General features: G+C 50.8%; 1 protein-coding gene across 1 annotated transcript; it reads right to left on the bottom strand.

Annotated features, from left to right (window-relative positions):
* Positions 1 to 11,857: 11,857 nt before the first annotated feature.
* On the bottom strand, positions 11,858 to 14,584 carry LOC124647330 (mannose/glucose-specific lectin-like). Its single transcript, XM_047187292.1, has 4 exons — positions 14,247 to 14,584; positions 14,035 to 14,149; positions 12,283 to 12,483; positions 11,858 to 12,097 (listed from the first exon to the last, which is right to left on the bottom strand). The coding sequence occupies exons 1-4, from the start codon at positions 14,552 to 14,554 to the stop codon at positions 11,858 to 11,860; spliced, it is 864 nt and encodes a 287-aa protein (XP_047043248.1). The 5' UTR covers positions 14,555 to 14,584.
* Positions 14,585 to 14,919: the final 335 nt, after the last annotated feature.

Here is a 14,919-nt window from a genome sequence, read left to right as displayed (position 1 = left end):
CGTTCTTCATGCTGCATGCTTTCGTAGTGCAACCCTTGCATGTCTAGCCGCCCTTACGCCTATCTTAGGCGTAGGGGCGGCACCCCGCTTGATCATAGTTTAGTAGATCTGATCCGTTACGATTGCTCCTTGTTCTACAAGGATTAGTTTAATATCTGCAATAGTTAGGCCTTACAAAGGGGGAGGATCCAGCGGCACGTAGGGTGTCGTTCGTTGGCCCTAAGCAGGATGTTCCGAGGATCAACCTCGTGTTGGTTTTTAGGCCTTGTTTAGGATCGGCTTACGATCACCGTGCGTGGCCGCGAGGCCCAACCTGGAGTAGGACGATCCGATTATGCGGTGAAAACCCTAGATCGTCGTAGATCTCATTAGCTTTACCTTGATCAAGCAGGACCACCATATATTCGGACACCCCGTCTGAATCATGGGTGAATCGGCTCCTTGAGCCGATTCACAGGATAACCTGAGAGCCGATCGAGGCTCGTATTTAACGTTTACGTGTGTGCCCTGCAGGAAACTAAGCGAGGCATCATCCACACCTTCCCGACCAGGTATAGGTCAGGTGGCACGCCCTTGTGATAAACATTGGCGCGTGCGACCAGGAGGCTTTGCGGGCCGTCGCTCTGAGGGACTGGGGCCAGCCGCAGCCCTAGTTGTTCCCGGCTCTACCGTGTTGACCGTCTCTGCCCGCCAGGGGGTTTCTGACGTCAACAGAAAGGCTTCAAAAAACAGCTGGTGGTCAGACCTGCACCCATCAACGAACCTCTATCCATCCATGCTTAATTTATCTCAGATCTTCAGAAAGAATCACTAAATCAAGCTAAGATACTAAGGCTGTGTGGGCATCAGCTGTGTTCTATAAAGGGACTACCAAAAGTCAGAAAAATGAGCTCACATGGAGAGACTAATCAGCAGGGATGAAGAAGGGAACGACGACCAACCTTTTTTTGACGAGATCTGCAGCTCTTCTCTGCCTCAAGCTGTTCAGGGAGGAGCAGACAACAAACTGGAGAAAGAGATTTCGAGCTCCAGCCGGCTGTGAACGACCATCTCAAGCCGACGCGCCGCTGCCCTCCTCTGTGCGCGCTCCAACGGCCCACGACCGTGGCGTCCCGTCGTGGACGCCTCCACGCCATCCGCGCACCTCGACCCCTCCTGCTCCTTCGTCGTCGCTAACTCGTCCGGCCGTCCGACGGGATCGAGCGAACCAGAGGAGGCGGCGGCTGATTGGGGAGGACGAGAGGAGGCGAGGATTGGGGAACGAGAGGAGGCACGGGATTGGAGGAGAGCCGGCCTGCAACCTCCACGACGTCGCCTTGACCGGAGATCTTGAGCCCCGGGATCGTGGACGACTTTCTCCAAGCGACGAGCCGCTGCCCGCCCGCGTCGCCTTCTCCGGCCTGCCACCTCGGCCGTCCCCGTCCGGCTCCATTGATGGGAGAGGCGTGTCACCATTGGGAGGCGAAATCCGCCGCCCGCCACGATTTGGCCGGCCCTGCCCCGGATCCCGCATGTCCTGTCCCGGATCCCGCCCGTCCTGCTCCGATTCTTGACCACGTCGTCGCCGCGGGCGGCGCCGTTGCCTGGAGCCTTCCGCTCCGGGCCCCGAGCCCCCGCTCGGCAACCTCCTCCGGCACCACCATGGTGACGGCGTCGCCCCATCTCCGGCCAGCACGGGGACGATGACGGACGGGAGCAGGTGAGAGGGGCGAGGAGGGACCGGGGGAGGAGAGGACGCACGCGATTGGGGACGGGAGGGAGGAGAATGGGCGGAGGAGAGGCGCGGGGCTCGAGGCCACGACGGGATTGGTAGCTAGGGTTTTCACCGTATCTTGCGTTGCAAATATTTCTGAGGGACCGAGTATGAGCTATTCTGCTCTCTGTGGAGCGAGACCAACAACACATATGGGTCCATATGTCATCGAGCCTTTTACCCAGTTGGGAAGTGTCAAACACGGGGACAAATCCAACGGTGGTAATTCACTGCGGGGGTAAGATTTACTGTTGCATGCTGATTGGACGAATCAGATTTGTTTGCCCCTCTCAGGTGCCTCCAATGAGCGGGTACTCTTGGAACATTTATAGGAGAAATGGCTTCATATCTCCATAAAACGGCTTTTCTAATTGCATAGGCCTCCGATGAAAACATTTTTTATATGAAAATGTATCTACGCAAAATTTTGCATGCGATTACCAATTTTTTAGATTCCTAAAAATCAAAAAGGAAATATGACTTTTTTCAGCTTTTAGATTTTGATGAAAAAAATAAAAATTTATTTTATTGTTTAAAGATTTATTATTTAAAACAATAGTATATTCATTTTTATTTAGTCAAATACTTGTTTGAAATTCAAATAATAAAGCAGTGTGATATCATGACCTAAGAGTTAATAGGATTCATATGGTACTATTGTCATCAAAGAATAACTCCTTTGCCGAAAGCTCACAATGAAGAAGTTAAGTGTACTGGGATGAAAACAGTTTGAAAATGGGTGACCGAGTGGGAAATTTGACTATTAATAAGTAATTTGACCTAATATTAATGAATTTTTTTTGGAAAAAGTTTGAAAAATGATGCACCCGTGGACACAGGATCTTCCACGGGCTAATAGCCATTAGGCCTCTGCGGGCCCACCTTCTCAGCCCCTGTTGTGACCCTTTGTCTTTCCTTTCTCCAGCAAAATTGCCACTACTACCACAGCCTTGACAAACCGCCTTGAACCTACTATGACTCCATTGATCAGGTTTCCACCTTCGGAAGGAGGCGCACATTTTCCTTCTCCGATACCAGTGCCCTCACTCCGTCCCAGCACTGTAAGCATCGCCAAGGGCTATGGAAATGAGGAGGTAATTGAGTTTTGTGTTGACTATGTTCCTGACCTTAAGCCGATTAGTCTTCCTCAATCGCGGCACGAGGGGAGACTAAGTGGAAAAGACACGATCGGAAGGAAATCAACGATATGTATGGACGGCCATTCTATGACTGAAGCACACCACACAGTTCTAAACAATTCCAGTTTGGTGGCTCCGTACTTCGAGGAACACAAGAATATTTTACGGTCGGACAACCCGGGAAAGCCTGAATCCTAGATTAGAAAGGCCCTCATGGAGACTTTCGGCAGTTGGTTGCGAAATCATTTAATGAATGACAATGATGTTGGAGATCAGCTGTACATGTTGGCCAAGACAACATTGATACGTCTGCAACGTATCTATAATTTCTTATGTTCCATGCTAGTTTTATGACAATACCTACATGTTTTATTCACACTTTATAATGTTTTTATGCATTTTCTGGGACTAACGTATTAACAAGATGCCACAGTGCCAGTTCCTGTTTTCTGCTGTTTTTGGTTCTAGGAAAGCTATTCGGGCAATATTCTCGGAATTCGACGAAACAAAAGCCAAACCTCCTATTTTTCCGAGGGACACACGGAGCCAGAAGGGCAAGCCCGGGGGAGGCTCACGGCCTCCTCCCCATGTAGCCGCGCGGCCGGGCCCAAAGGCGCGCCGGTGTGTGGGGAGCCCACCTCGTGACTCCACCGACATCGCCCCTTTGCCTATTTGTTCCCCCACGACGCGAAAACCCGAGAGATATCTATCATACTCCAGAAAGACTCCCGAAGCGCCGCCGCCATCACGAAACCTAGTTTCGGGGGTCAGAAGTTCCTGTTTCGGCACCCTGCCGGGATGGGGATCGACCCCCGGAGCCTTCTCCATCGACGCCACCGCCTCCATCATGCTCCGTGAGTAGTTCCCCCATGGACTACGGGTTCTAGCAGTAGCTAGTTGGTACTCTCTCTCCCATGTACTTCAATACAATGATCTCATGAGGTGCCTTACATGATTGAGATACATCTGATGTAATCGGTGTTGTGTTTGTTGGGATCCGATGAATTGTTACATTATGATCAGTCTATCTATAAAGTTTGTGAAGTTATTGTTGCTGCAATCTTGTTATGTTTAATGCTTGTCACTAGTGCACGAGTGGCATGATCTTAGATTTAAGCTCTATAATTATTGCTTAGCTAGATTGTATCTACAAGTTGTTTGCACATGTCTATGTCCGGAACCCGAGGCCCCAGAGTGACGGCAACTGGGATAACAGATGTGCGTAGTTGACACGTCCGTTGGGAACCCCAAGAGGAAGGTGTGATGCGCACAGCAGCAAGTTTTCCCTCAGTAAGAAACCAAGGTTATCGAACCAGTAGGAGTGATGCGTGCAGTCGACACGTCCGTTGGGAACCCCAAGAGGAAGGTGTGATGCGTACAGTAGCAAGTTTTCCCTCAGAAAGAAACCAAGGTTTATCGAACCAGTAGGAGCCAAGAAGCACGTTGAAGGTTGTTGGTGGCGGAGTGTAGTACGGCGCAACACCAGGGATTCCGGCGCCAACGTGGAACCTGCACAACACAATCACAAAACTTTTCCCCAACGTAACAGTGAGGTTGTCAATCTCACCGGCTTGCTGTAAACAAAGGATTAGATGTATAGTGTGGAAGATGATGATTGTTTGCGAAGAACAGTAAAGAACAATTGCAGTAGATTGTATTTCAGATGTAAAGAATAGGACCGGGGTCCATAGTTCACTAGTGGTGTCTCTCCCATAAGATAAACAGATGTTGGGTGAACAAATTACAGTTGGGCAATTGACAAATAAAGAAGGCATAACAATGCACATACATATATCATGATGAGTACTTGTGAGATTTAATTGGGCATTACGACAAAGTACATAGACCGCTATCCAAGCATGCATCTATGCCTAAAAAGTCCACCTTCAGGTTATCATCCGAACCCCTTCCAGTATTAAGTTGCAAACAACACACAATTGCATTAAGTATGGTGCGTAATGTAATCAACACAAATATCCTTAGACAAAGCATCGATGTTTTATCCCTAGTGGCAACAGCACATCCACAACCTTAGAACGTTCTGTCACTGTCTCAGATTTAATGGAGGCATGAACCCACTATCGAGCATAAATACCCACTCTTGGAGTCACAAGTATCAACTTGGCCAGAGCCTCTACTAGCAACGGAGAGCATGCAAGAACATAAATAACATATATGATAGATTGATAATCGACTTGACATAGTATTCAATATTCATCGGATCCCAACTAACACAACATGAAGGATTACAAATAGATGATCTTGATCATGATAGGCAGCTCACACGATCTAACATGATAGCACAATGAGGAGAAGACAACCATCTAGCTACTGCTATGGACCCATAGTCCAGGGGTGGACTACTCACACATCGATCCGGAGGCGATCATGGCAATGAAGAGACCTCCGGAAGATGATTCCCCTCTCCGGCAGGGTGCCGGAGGCGATCTCCTGAATCCCCCGAGATGGGATTGGCGGCGGCGGCGTCTCTGGAAGGTTTTCCGTATCGTGGCTCTCAGTACTGGGGGTTTCACGACGAAGACTTTAAGTAGGCGGAAGGGCAGGTCAAGGGGCGTCACGGGGGGCCCACACAACAGGGCCGCGCGGCCAGGGCTTGGGCCAACGTGAAACCTGCACAACACAATCACAGAACTTTGCCCCAACGTAACAGTGAGGTTGTCAATCTCACCGGCTTGCTGTAAACAAAGGATTAGATGTATAGTGTGGAAGAGGATGATTGTTTGCGAAGAACAGTAATGAACAATTGCAGTAGATTGTATTTCAGATGTAAAGAATAGGACCGGGGTCCATAGTTCACTAGTGGTGTCTCTCCCATAAGATAGCATCAATGTTTTATCCCTAGTGGCAACAGCACATCCACAACCTTAGAACTTTCTGTCACTGTCCCAGATTTAATGGAGGCATGAACCCACTATCGAGCATAAATACTCCCTCTTGGAGTTAAGAGTAAAAATTTGGCCAGAGCCTCTACTTATAACGGAGAGCATGCAAGATCATAAACAACACATAGGTAATAGATTGATAATCAACATAACATAATATTCTCTATCCATCGGATCCCAACAAACACAACATATAGCATTACAGATAGATGATCTTGATCATGTTAGGCAGCTCACAAGATCCGACAATGAAGCACATAAGGAGAAGACGACCATCTAGCTACTGCTATGGACCCATAGTCCAGGGGTGAACTAGTCACTCATCACTCCGGAGGCGACCATGGCGGTGAAGAGTCCTCCGGGAGATGATTCCCCTCTCCGGCAGGGTGCCGGAGGCGATCTCCGAATCCCCCGAGATGGGATTGGCGGCGGCGGCGTCTCCGGAAGGTTTTCCGTATCGTGGCTCTCGGTACTAGGGGTTTCGCGACGAAGACTATATGTAGGCGGAAGGGCAGGTCGTGGGGCCACACAAGGGCCCCACACGCCGGGCCGCGCGGCCGGCACTCGGGCCGCGCCGCCTTGTTGTGGCGGCGCCTCGTGGCCCCACTTCGTAAGTCCTCTGGTCTTCTGGAAGCTTCATGGAAAAATAGGCCCCTGGGCGTTGATTTCGTCCAATTCCGAGAATATTTCCTTACTAGGATTTCTGAAACCAAAAACAGCAGAAAACAAGAATCGGCTCTTCGGCATCTCGTTAATAGGTTAGTGCCGGAAAATGCATAAATATGACATAAAGTATGCATAAAACATGTAGATATCATCAATAATGTGGCATGGAACATAAGAAATTATCGATACGTCGGAGACGTATCAAACCACATAGCTACCGGTAGAGCTCTCAGCCTCGGGGGAGAACTACTCCCTCCTCATCATGGGAGACAGCAGCGGCGATGAAGATGGCGATGGAGTCGATGGAGATGGATTCCAGGGGCACTTCCCCGTCCCGGCGGCGTGCCGGATTAGAGACTTCTGTCCCCCGAACTTGGCTTCGCGATGGCGGCGGCTACATAACTTTTCGTGAAATATGACTGATCGTCTTAGGGTTTTCGCTTCTGGAAGAATATATAGGCGGAAGGGCGGCCTCGGAGGAGTCCCGAGGGGCCCACCCCACATGGCGGCGCGGCCAGGGGTGGGGCCGCGCCTCCCTATGGTGTGGGAGCCCCTTGGCCCCCTCTGGCCCTTCTCTGGCTCTCTGGGTCCGTCTCGGCAAAATATCGACTTCTGTCTTCGTGGGGTCCAATTCCGAGAATATTTCCTGTGTAGAATTTCTGAAACCAAAAACAGCAGAAAACAGGAACTGACGCTTCGGCATCTTGTTAATAGGTTAGTCCCGGAAAATACATAAAAATGATATAAAGTATGAATAAAACATGTAGGTATTGTCATAAAACTAGCATGAAACACAAGAAATTATAGATACGTTGGAGACGTATCAACCCGTTGCTCACGGTCAAATACACAAGGGTGGTTGGAGGAGTGCTGGGGGAGTGGCGCATTCGCTTCAGGAGGCAATTCGGCCTAGCTGAGACAGTTGAGTGGGATAACCTGTGCAGAGAGATACATGTGTTTCCTTCTATAATTTAAGAGGACAAGGTTTCGTGGGCGCTGGAGAGAAACGGGGCATTCTCAACCCGCTCGATATACCTTGGTTTGTCGGAAGGGGCGACTGTGACCTCCTTTAAGGAGGTGTGGCGCACTCGTGTGCCCCCAAGATCAAGATCTTCCTTTGGCAATTGATCAGGGGCCGGCTCCCGTCAGGGGCCCAACTTGTCAAGAGGCACGGCCCTTCGGATGGCTTGTGTGCGCTGTGCGGGGAACGAGAAGATTGCAAACCACATTTTCTTCTCGTTCCACCTTGCGAGATTCATGTGGGCGGGGGCGAGGGAGCTCCTACATTGCGAACTGGGATCCTGCGGGGGCAGGTGCCTTCATTGCTACATCCCAACGGTTGTCGGGCAGATTGCGTAGACTAGTTTAGTTTACGTTCGCCGCGCAATGCTGGATGCTGTGGAATACCATAATAAACTAGCCATTGAGGGAAAACTTATTGGCAACCTCGCTGATGCTCTATATCAAATGACTATTCACATGCAGAGCTGGAGGATTCTGGCCAGACTGAAGGACATGGAGCTCCTGGACGTGGCGGTGGGCGACGTCAGACGACTATACGCGAGGACTAGGTCGGAGGCGAGCAACCCTGAAGGAGGATGAGGATCTGGCGCTCGTCTTATCATAGGATAGGGTTTTGCTGCGCTTGCTGGCTCCTTCTTGTATATGTCGTCATGTGACCCGGGTGTGGTCGGTGCTTTGAACTGCTTGTGTGTGTATTGTTGTAAACTTGCTACTTGGTTCGTGCCGTGCGGGGCTTTATATATAAAACCGGGCCTAGTGGCCTTCTCTTAAAAAAACAGCTGAAATATGCAGCGACGACACACAGTACCTCGAGACAGGTACACGCCCCGAAACAAAATGAAAAGCGGGTGCGTACCCGATGGGAGTTGGCAGGCAGCACGACGCGGCGAGCGTCCAACCACGCCGCTGACACGTGGAGGCGCGGTGCGCCGTCAGCCAGCCTGTAGAGCACGAGCTCATTCTCTCCCGGCCCTTGTTCCTCCGCCATCCTCACCGTGATTTCCTTGAAGAAGAAGGGGTTTACCTGCACGAGCCGCGAGCAGCCCTGGCCGGCGACCAGCTCCACAACGTCGAGCAATACCCCGCCATCAGCACCATGGACACTAGAAACGGAAGTCACCGGGCCAAACGATCAATTGCCAGCTACAACATCATAGCCACATTGTACTACATGTCTCGGAATGGGTACGAGGATCTTGTGAGTGTGTGATCGATGGAAGACCAAAGTTTAACGGACCGAAAAGCCAAAGAGCGAGGAATATTACGTCCGAGCAAAACATTTTTTCGATAAAGAGCATATAGTAATATCCCGTAGATACCAATTCCACGTACCCTCTGCAACAACATCATACCCTAATGGCATAAAGGATGCACACAGCCAAAAAAGATAGAAGAATTAAAAAAAAGCTCCGCTACAGAGATCAAAAACTCTAAACAGCAACTCTAACACCATCAAGACAACACCAGAAGATCAGCTTCTCCATAAGCGATGCCTCCAAGAAGGAAACAATGCACAAACGCAGTTGTCGCCCGATCACAGACCTTAGGTTTTCACCCTGAAGAAAGTCTTCTCTCTCAAAACAATGCCTTCAACAAGAACATTGCCAGGCACAACTAGTTAAGGATAGACCTTGGATTTTCATCCTGAAAGATAGAACTCTGAACTTCTCCTGTGCAGTCGCCCCCACATACAAGTCGATGTTCGAAGTCATGAAGCTCCAAGCCAATTCCACCTCACCATCAAGATCCAACAACCGTTGCTCTTCCACCGACCTCGGCTTTCATGACCTTCTCCGCCAGCACCATGGAAAGAATACTCCATGATATTAACAGCCAGCAGAGCTTCAAAATGTTTCCTCTGAAACCAAACGGTCAGATAAAAAACATGGATGCGCACGACCGAAAGCACCCAATCCAGCAATCTTCAGGCATTGATCGCACAGTGAATTTTGCCGGCAGGGCCTTCCAGAACATGACAATTCAGCCAACCTGGCAGGAAGAAGCATCCGACCGATCTTCACTTGGCGCGAGAGGAATCCTAGGACAACCACCATTATTCATGCCAAGCCGAGAAAAAAGACGAGACACGCAAAGATGATGCCTCTGACAAGGTAACGTCGTCAAGCGACGCCACCATCATCTCACCGGCTGCCCCGTCGCTCCAAGCTCATCCCTGTCAGGATCCTCACCGCCAACTGCAGAGCCGGAACTACTGGGAACAACCATGGCCGGACCTGGACAAGGAGCGCCAGATCCGCCGCCTCCCATGCCCCTACCGGCGTCCCGAGGATCACTGCCATGAAACTGATATGGGGAGGACCACCACAGGCAGGGGACACTGCCAAGACCTATGCACGCTGGCGAGCCGCCGCGCCAAGCGAGCACCAACGCCCGTGCAACAGATCTAACCATCGAGCCCCACACCTTGGATGCCTCGCTGCCCCGAGCATACCATGACCACCGCCACTGAGCGCGCCGTAGACGTCGGCGAGCCGCCGCTCCCTCTCCCCAAGCCACCATGTCGCCCCGAACCCGCCGGCTTATCCTCCACTCCCGACCGCTGTCGCCCCCACAAGGCGGCTGACCCCCACACATGAAACCAGGACCCCCGACCACCTTTGGTAGGAGGGGGGACCGCCATCGAGGAGGCCAGCGACCACAGCGGCAGGGATGGCTTCGATGGGCGCCCTCCGGCGGCACGCGATTTCTCGCCCTGGCCTCGCTTGGGGGAGCGACACGAGGGGAACCTCTTCGTGCATATGAAGTCCTAACCGAGCAAAACATGGCAGCCGCGCCCGCAATGGATGGTTCAAGCTGCCGAGTGGTGTACGCTTTGGGAGATGAGGCGTGTGACATATGGAATAATGTTAACCGGCCAGCGTGAGGGCGAGGCCATTAAATGGAGAAACCGGACAGGGCAGGGGAGCTTTGATACTTTGCGAGTCTGCCGGGCGTGCGTGGCTACCTACTAGTCCGAAAGCTTGTGCAGACCTGCCGTGTTCTTAGCGAACGAAACAGTAAAATAGTTGTTGTGTGTGTCAGACACAAAGACACATTCTTCAGTTAATTTTGTTGCTGGAAAAGTGGTATGCTACCGTAGGATCTAATCCAACAGCTTATCTTCCTTCGTGGACTCATTGCTATCTCCAGCTCAGCAGAGCATCTTAGCTTTAGAGTTAGCATCTTCCCTGTAGTGGTTCAGGCTATACGGCGTAGCACCGTGCCTGGAACCTTATCTTATTTGTGTATTGGGTTAAACCCTAGCCGCTAGCAATAAAGATGTACTTTTGTTTATGGTGTTAATTAGTGAACGCCACGGAAGTAAGGCATCTTCCTCGTAGATATCTATTTCTTATTGGGAAAAACATCTATTTTAAATTCTAAATTTGTAGAAGTTCGGCGAAATTAACCATAAACTCTAAATCCTTGTTGTACCGTGAACTTGTGAATGCTGATCTAAAAAAACCGTGAATTTATCTTAGGGGGAAACTTAAAAAAATACTACTCTTGCTTATTATACTGGCCCATAGGTCATATCTCTTCATATGCCATCTTCATAGCATCCTCCCCCAACCAGCCGAAGTGCCGCTTGCCACGACTACCTCTCGTCGAGGATCCATATTGCCCTGGACAAATCCGAGACCGCCACCAGCTCGTCATCCTTGTTCACCTAACAAAAGGAGTCAAATCGGGTTGCATGGAGCTGTTGTTGTCTTCCACTTCTTCTTTGTCAACGGCCGATGCTCGCTACCATTCTAGCTGTTGCCTCCGACCTTCCCCGGAGAAACCGACTCCACAAACGCATTCCTAGTAATTTACTGGTCCTCCAGGACTACTCCCTTCTTTCGCACTTTCCCCTGTTAGCGTTGCCTCTGTTCGTCGTCGCGAAAGTTGCATAGGGCTCTATGTCACCACCAATCGGTGGACGAGCAACCACTCTAGACCTGCGTGAACGACCGCTAGAGCTGTGCATCGATTCAACGGACAAAGGGAGCCACACCCATGCGCTTCGATTGACAAATTTACATGAAATTGTCCTAATTAAGCGAAACCATTAGGAAGAGCACATAAAAGCACTCGGAAGAGGGAAAACATGTATATACTTGTTCATGTATACATAGTTAAACAGGGTTAGGCTCTTCTTATTTGAGCAAACACATAGTTAAACATGTATATACATAGTAGTAAAACAACATTTATAATAAAAAATCTTTGATCCCTCGATACGTACATAATTTCCAGGAAAGCAAACACACGTATATATAAAGGTGAATACATATTACACAACATGAGGATAAGGACAGTAGTATGTCTGTCTTATTGTTGGAACGAAGGAAAATCACAAATAATTCATTAGAAGCACTTGCACCATGCTACTTAGGGCACGCGTAAACGCCCAACGCGTTAACAGATCCACCAGTGCGTGCATAGAATCCAGTGATGATGTTTTCATCTGGCACCTGACTGCTGAAAGGAGTACCATTTGTCTTTCCAAATGGCCCATATGCTCTGAGGTTACTGATCAAAGTAAGGGACGTGACAACAGTGTCACCTCCAACTGCATCAGTCGTTCCTTGGATTTGCTTTATGGTTTCTAAAGAGGCAAGGGTGACCTGCACGGAAATAAATCAACAGAATATATAGTGAGCTATGTTCTAAGTATATTGCACTCAAACCCCTATTTCAACGTGGGTGTACATGGTTCAGTAACAAGTATAGGGTATGCGGAAAAGATATACAAAGCACACGAATGAATAAATTATATTGTGATAACACATTGAAACACCAAATCACTCACTTTCACAGTAAGTGCACCATCCCCACCCCATGGTCCTGCAGTTTTGGTTTGGCCAGCTTGATTGGTGTAGGAGAAAGCAACCGAGTTAATAACATCCCCACATTTAATTGTCACGTCTTGAAGGGAGCGAGGTTCTTCTGGGATGATATCAAAAGTTGTCCCGCCGTTCCCACCCCAAGGTCCCATCTTAGTGATAGGAGTCTGCACATAGGTAATAGCACCACATATTGGTTTAGGAAATCACATGCATACATGTGTCATTAAAAGCAATTAGAAGAGACTATACTTAGATCAGTAAAAGGCCATAAAAATAATTGTATTTCACCTGCTTAGGGATGCAGAGGGAGAAAGCACGAATACTAAGATCCCAAGTAGCACCGGTACCATCAGGGCATCTCCAACCGGGCGACCCAAACGGATGGCCCAGCGCGTCCGTTTTGGGCCGTTTGCGTGGCCGAGCGGACGCGCGGACAGCGGCCCGCGTCCGCGTGTCCGTTTGGGTCGCGCGCTGCGCCCAACGCGCGGACGCACCGCATAATCGGACAAATACGAAAAGAAACGAAACACGGAAATTTTAAACGATATTTCATAAACATATGCCCTATTTTGGGCAAAATTTATACATAGCCCTATTTTGGGCAAATAACTGACAAAAGAAGCCCTATATGGCTTTTAAATTTAAACTAAAAACCCTCTAGTAGGGTTTGGTCGGCGGCGCGGTGGCCGCCGGTGCGCCGCCTAGCCCCTGTGGGCAAAGTCGGCGTCGTCGTCGTCGCCGACGACGTCCCCGGGCGGCGAGGCACTGTTGTGGCTCGACCGCGCCGGGGACTCCGGCCACGGAGACCACAGGGCCTCCTCCCAGGCCGAGTGGGGGTCCGGAGCGACCCGAGGTAGCGGCGGCGCGGATAGCAGCGCCTCCTCCCTGAGGCGCTGCTGCCTCTCCTGCCAGGCGCGGCGCCTGGCCTCCTGGCGGCGCCGCTCCTCCGCGCGACGCCTGGCCTCCTGCCGCCGCTGCTCCTCGCGGCGCTCCTCGTCGGCGCGGCGCCTGGCCTCCTCCCGCCGCGCCGCTTCGTCCTCGTCCCGTCGCGCCTGACGGGCCTGGGCGTAGAGCACCCACAGCTCCGCTTCCTCCTCCGCCGCCGCGCCGCTTCCTCCAGCTCGGAGGTACGGATGGCATCTCGAAGGTCCGGCCAGCTTGGCCTCCTCCTCCGCCGCCGAGATGAGCTTGGCGGCGCGGATGTCCGGATCCTCCTCCGAGGACTCGGGCTTCGGCTCGAGCAGCAGCGGCGGCGGTTGCGGCAATGCCTCTCCGATGTGGAGGCCGCCTCGGTTTGCTGCCGATGGCCGCAGCGCCGGCGGAGGCCGGCGGCTGCTGCTCGCCTCGTCGTCGTGGGCTCCGGGAGCGAAACCGCGCTTCGGGGCCATGGCGGCGGTTTCTGCGGGAGTGGAGTGGGGACTGGAGTGGAGTTCCAGATCCCCTCCGGTCCCCATTTAATACCCTCCCGGGTCACCGCCGGTGGGCCCAAAGGAGACGAGGCGACGGACGCCCGACGCGAGCGGACGGCGCGTGCCATCCGCGGCCACGCAAACCTAGCCAATATTTGGGCCGGGTTTGCGTCGTTCCGGACGCCGTGGCCGTCCGCTTTTGCGGTGCGTCGCCGCGTTGGGCCGGGATTTTGTCCGGATCGACCCATCCGGACGCGCGGGCGCGGGATGGGTCGCCCCGTTGGAGATGCCCTCAGACCGGAGTACTTTGGCTGTTACGACACCATGTGCATAGGCAAACTCTCCTGTCCCACCCACAATGGCCCATTCACTATCTATGCCAGCGTAATCTCCTAGAACCTTAAGGCTAGACCCCTTAAACCTGATCAATGTTCATAACAATAGGACAAGTTAGTATGAGAACATATGTGTATGATGCGGAAGATAATTTAAACGACCAACTTTAGATAGGGGCAAACCTGGCATCAGTGAACAAAATGCTATGACAAAATAACCAGTTTGTATCCGCTTTACCATCGGCAATGTGAAAGCCTCGAGCTCTTGCAACGACATTTGCGGTGGCATCCGGACCATCGCGTATGGTCCAGTCATTGGCGGCAGTGACACCAAAACCTTTAACAGTATTTGGCGGGTTCACAATGACTAGTTGGTTTTCACCTGGTGTTGTTTGGACGTGCTGGAACATGTACAACTGGAAGCTATGATCCTTTTGCTTGATCTCTTGGCAAAGACCACTCTGGTAGTAGGATGGGTTTGTAGCAGCCATGGCTCTAGGATACGTGGAAAGCTTCAGCAAAGAAAGATAGGGTACTTGTGCCTTTGGTGTGCAAATGAATGGAGTGAATGTGTCTATTTATAGGCGTAGCCTCATCTCCTGCTGATATTAGCATAAGTCTAAGGAGATAAGGAGTTTACCTAATCTAATTAGAACTAATTTGGCTTGATGCGCTTCTCCACTCCCGGTTTAAAAATGATGTGCCATGTGCAATGCACCATTTAAGCTTGACGAGTACAACTAGTCATAATTATATGCATACATTACAATTTACATTATTGGTTGTTAAGCTAACTACATGTAGAACACTAATGATCCGTACATTACCATAATGTTACAAAACTTTGGCAATGTCG

This window comes from Lolium rigidum, chromosome 4 (assembly GCF_022539505.1).
Source record: "Lolium rigidum isolate FL_2022 chromosome 4, APGP_CSIRO_Lrig_0.1, whole genome shotgun sequence".
In the NCBI taxonomy this organism is placed as follows: domain Eukaryota; kingdom Viridiplantae; phylum Streptophyta; class Magnoliopsida; order Poales; family Poaceae; genus Lolium; species Lolium rigidum.
Note: the sequence above shows the minus strand (reverse complement) of the source record. Positions and strands in the feature narration are given on the sequence as shown.

What these genes read in the sequence shown, in the direction of transcription:
- LOC124647330 (XM_047187292.1), bottom strand. Translation starts at nt 14,554, where the DNA reads ATGGCTGCTACAAACCCATCCTACTACCAGAGTGGTCTTTGCCAAGAG. An exon ending in ATTTTGTTCACTGATGCCAG is followed by an intron (nt 14,150 to 14,246) that starts GTTTGCCCCTAT and finishes AACATTGATCAG; the next exon opens with GTTTAAGGGGTCTAGCCTTA. An exon ending in ATGGTGTCGTAACAGCCAAA is followed by an intron (nt 12,484 to 14,034) that starts GTACTCCGGTCT and finishes ACCTATGTGCAG; the next exon opens with ACTCCTATCACTAAGATGGG.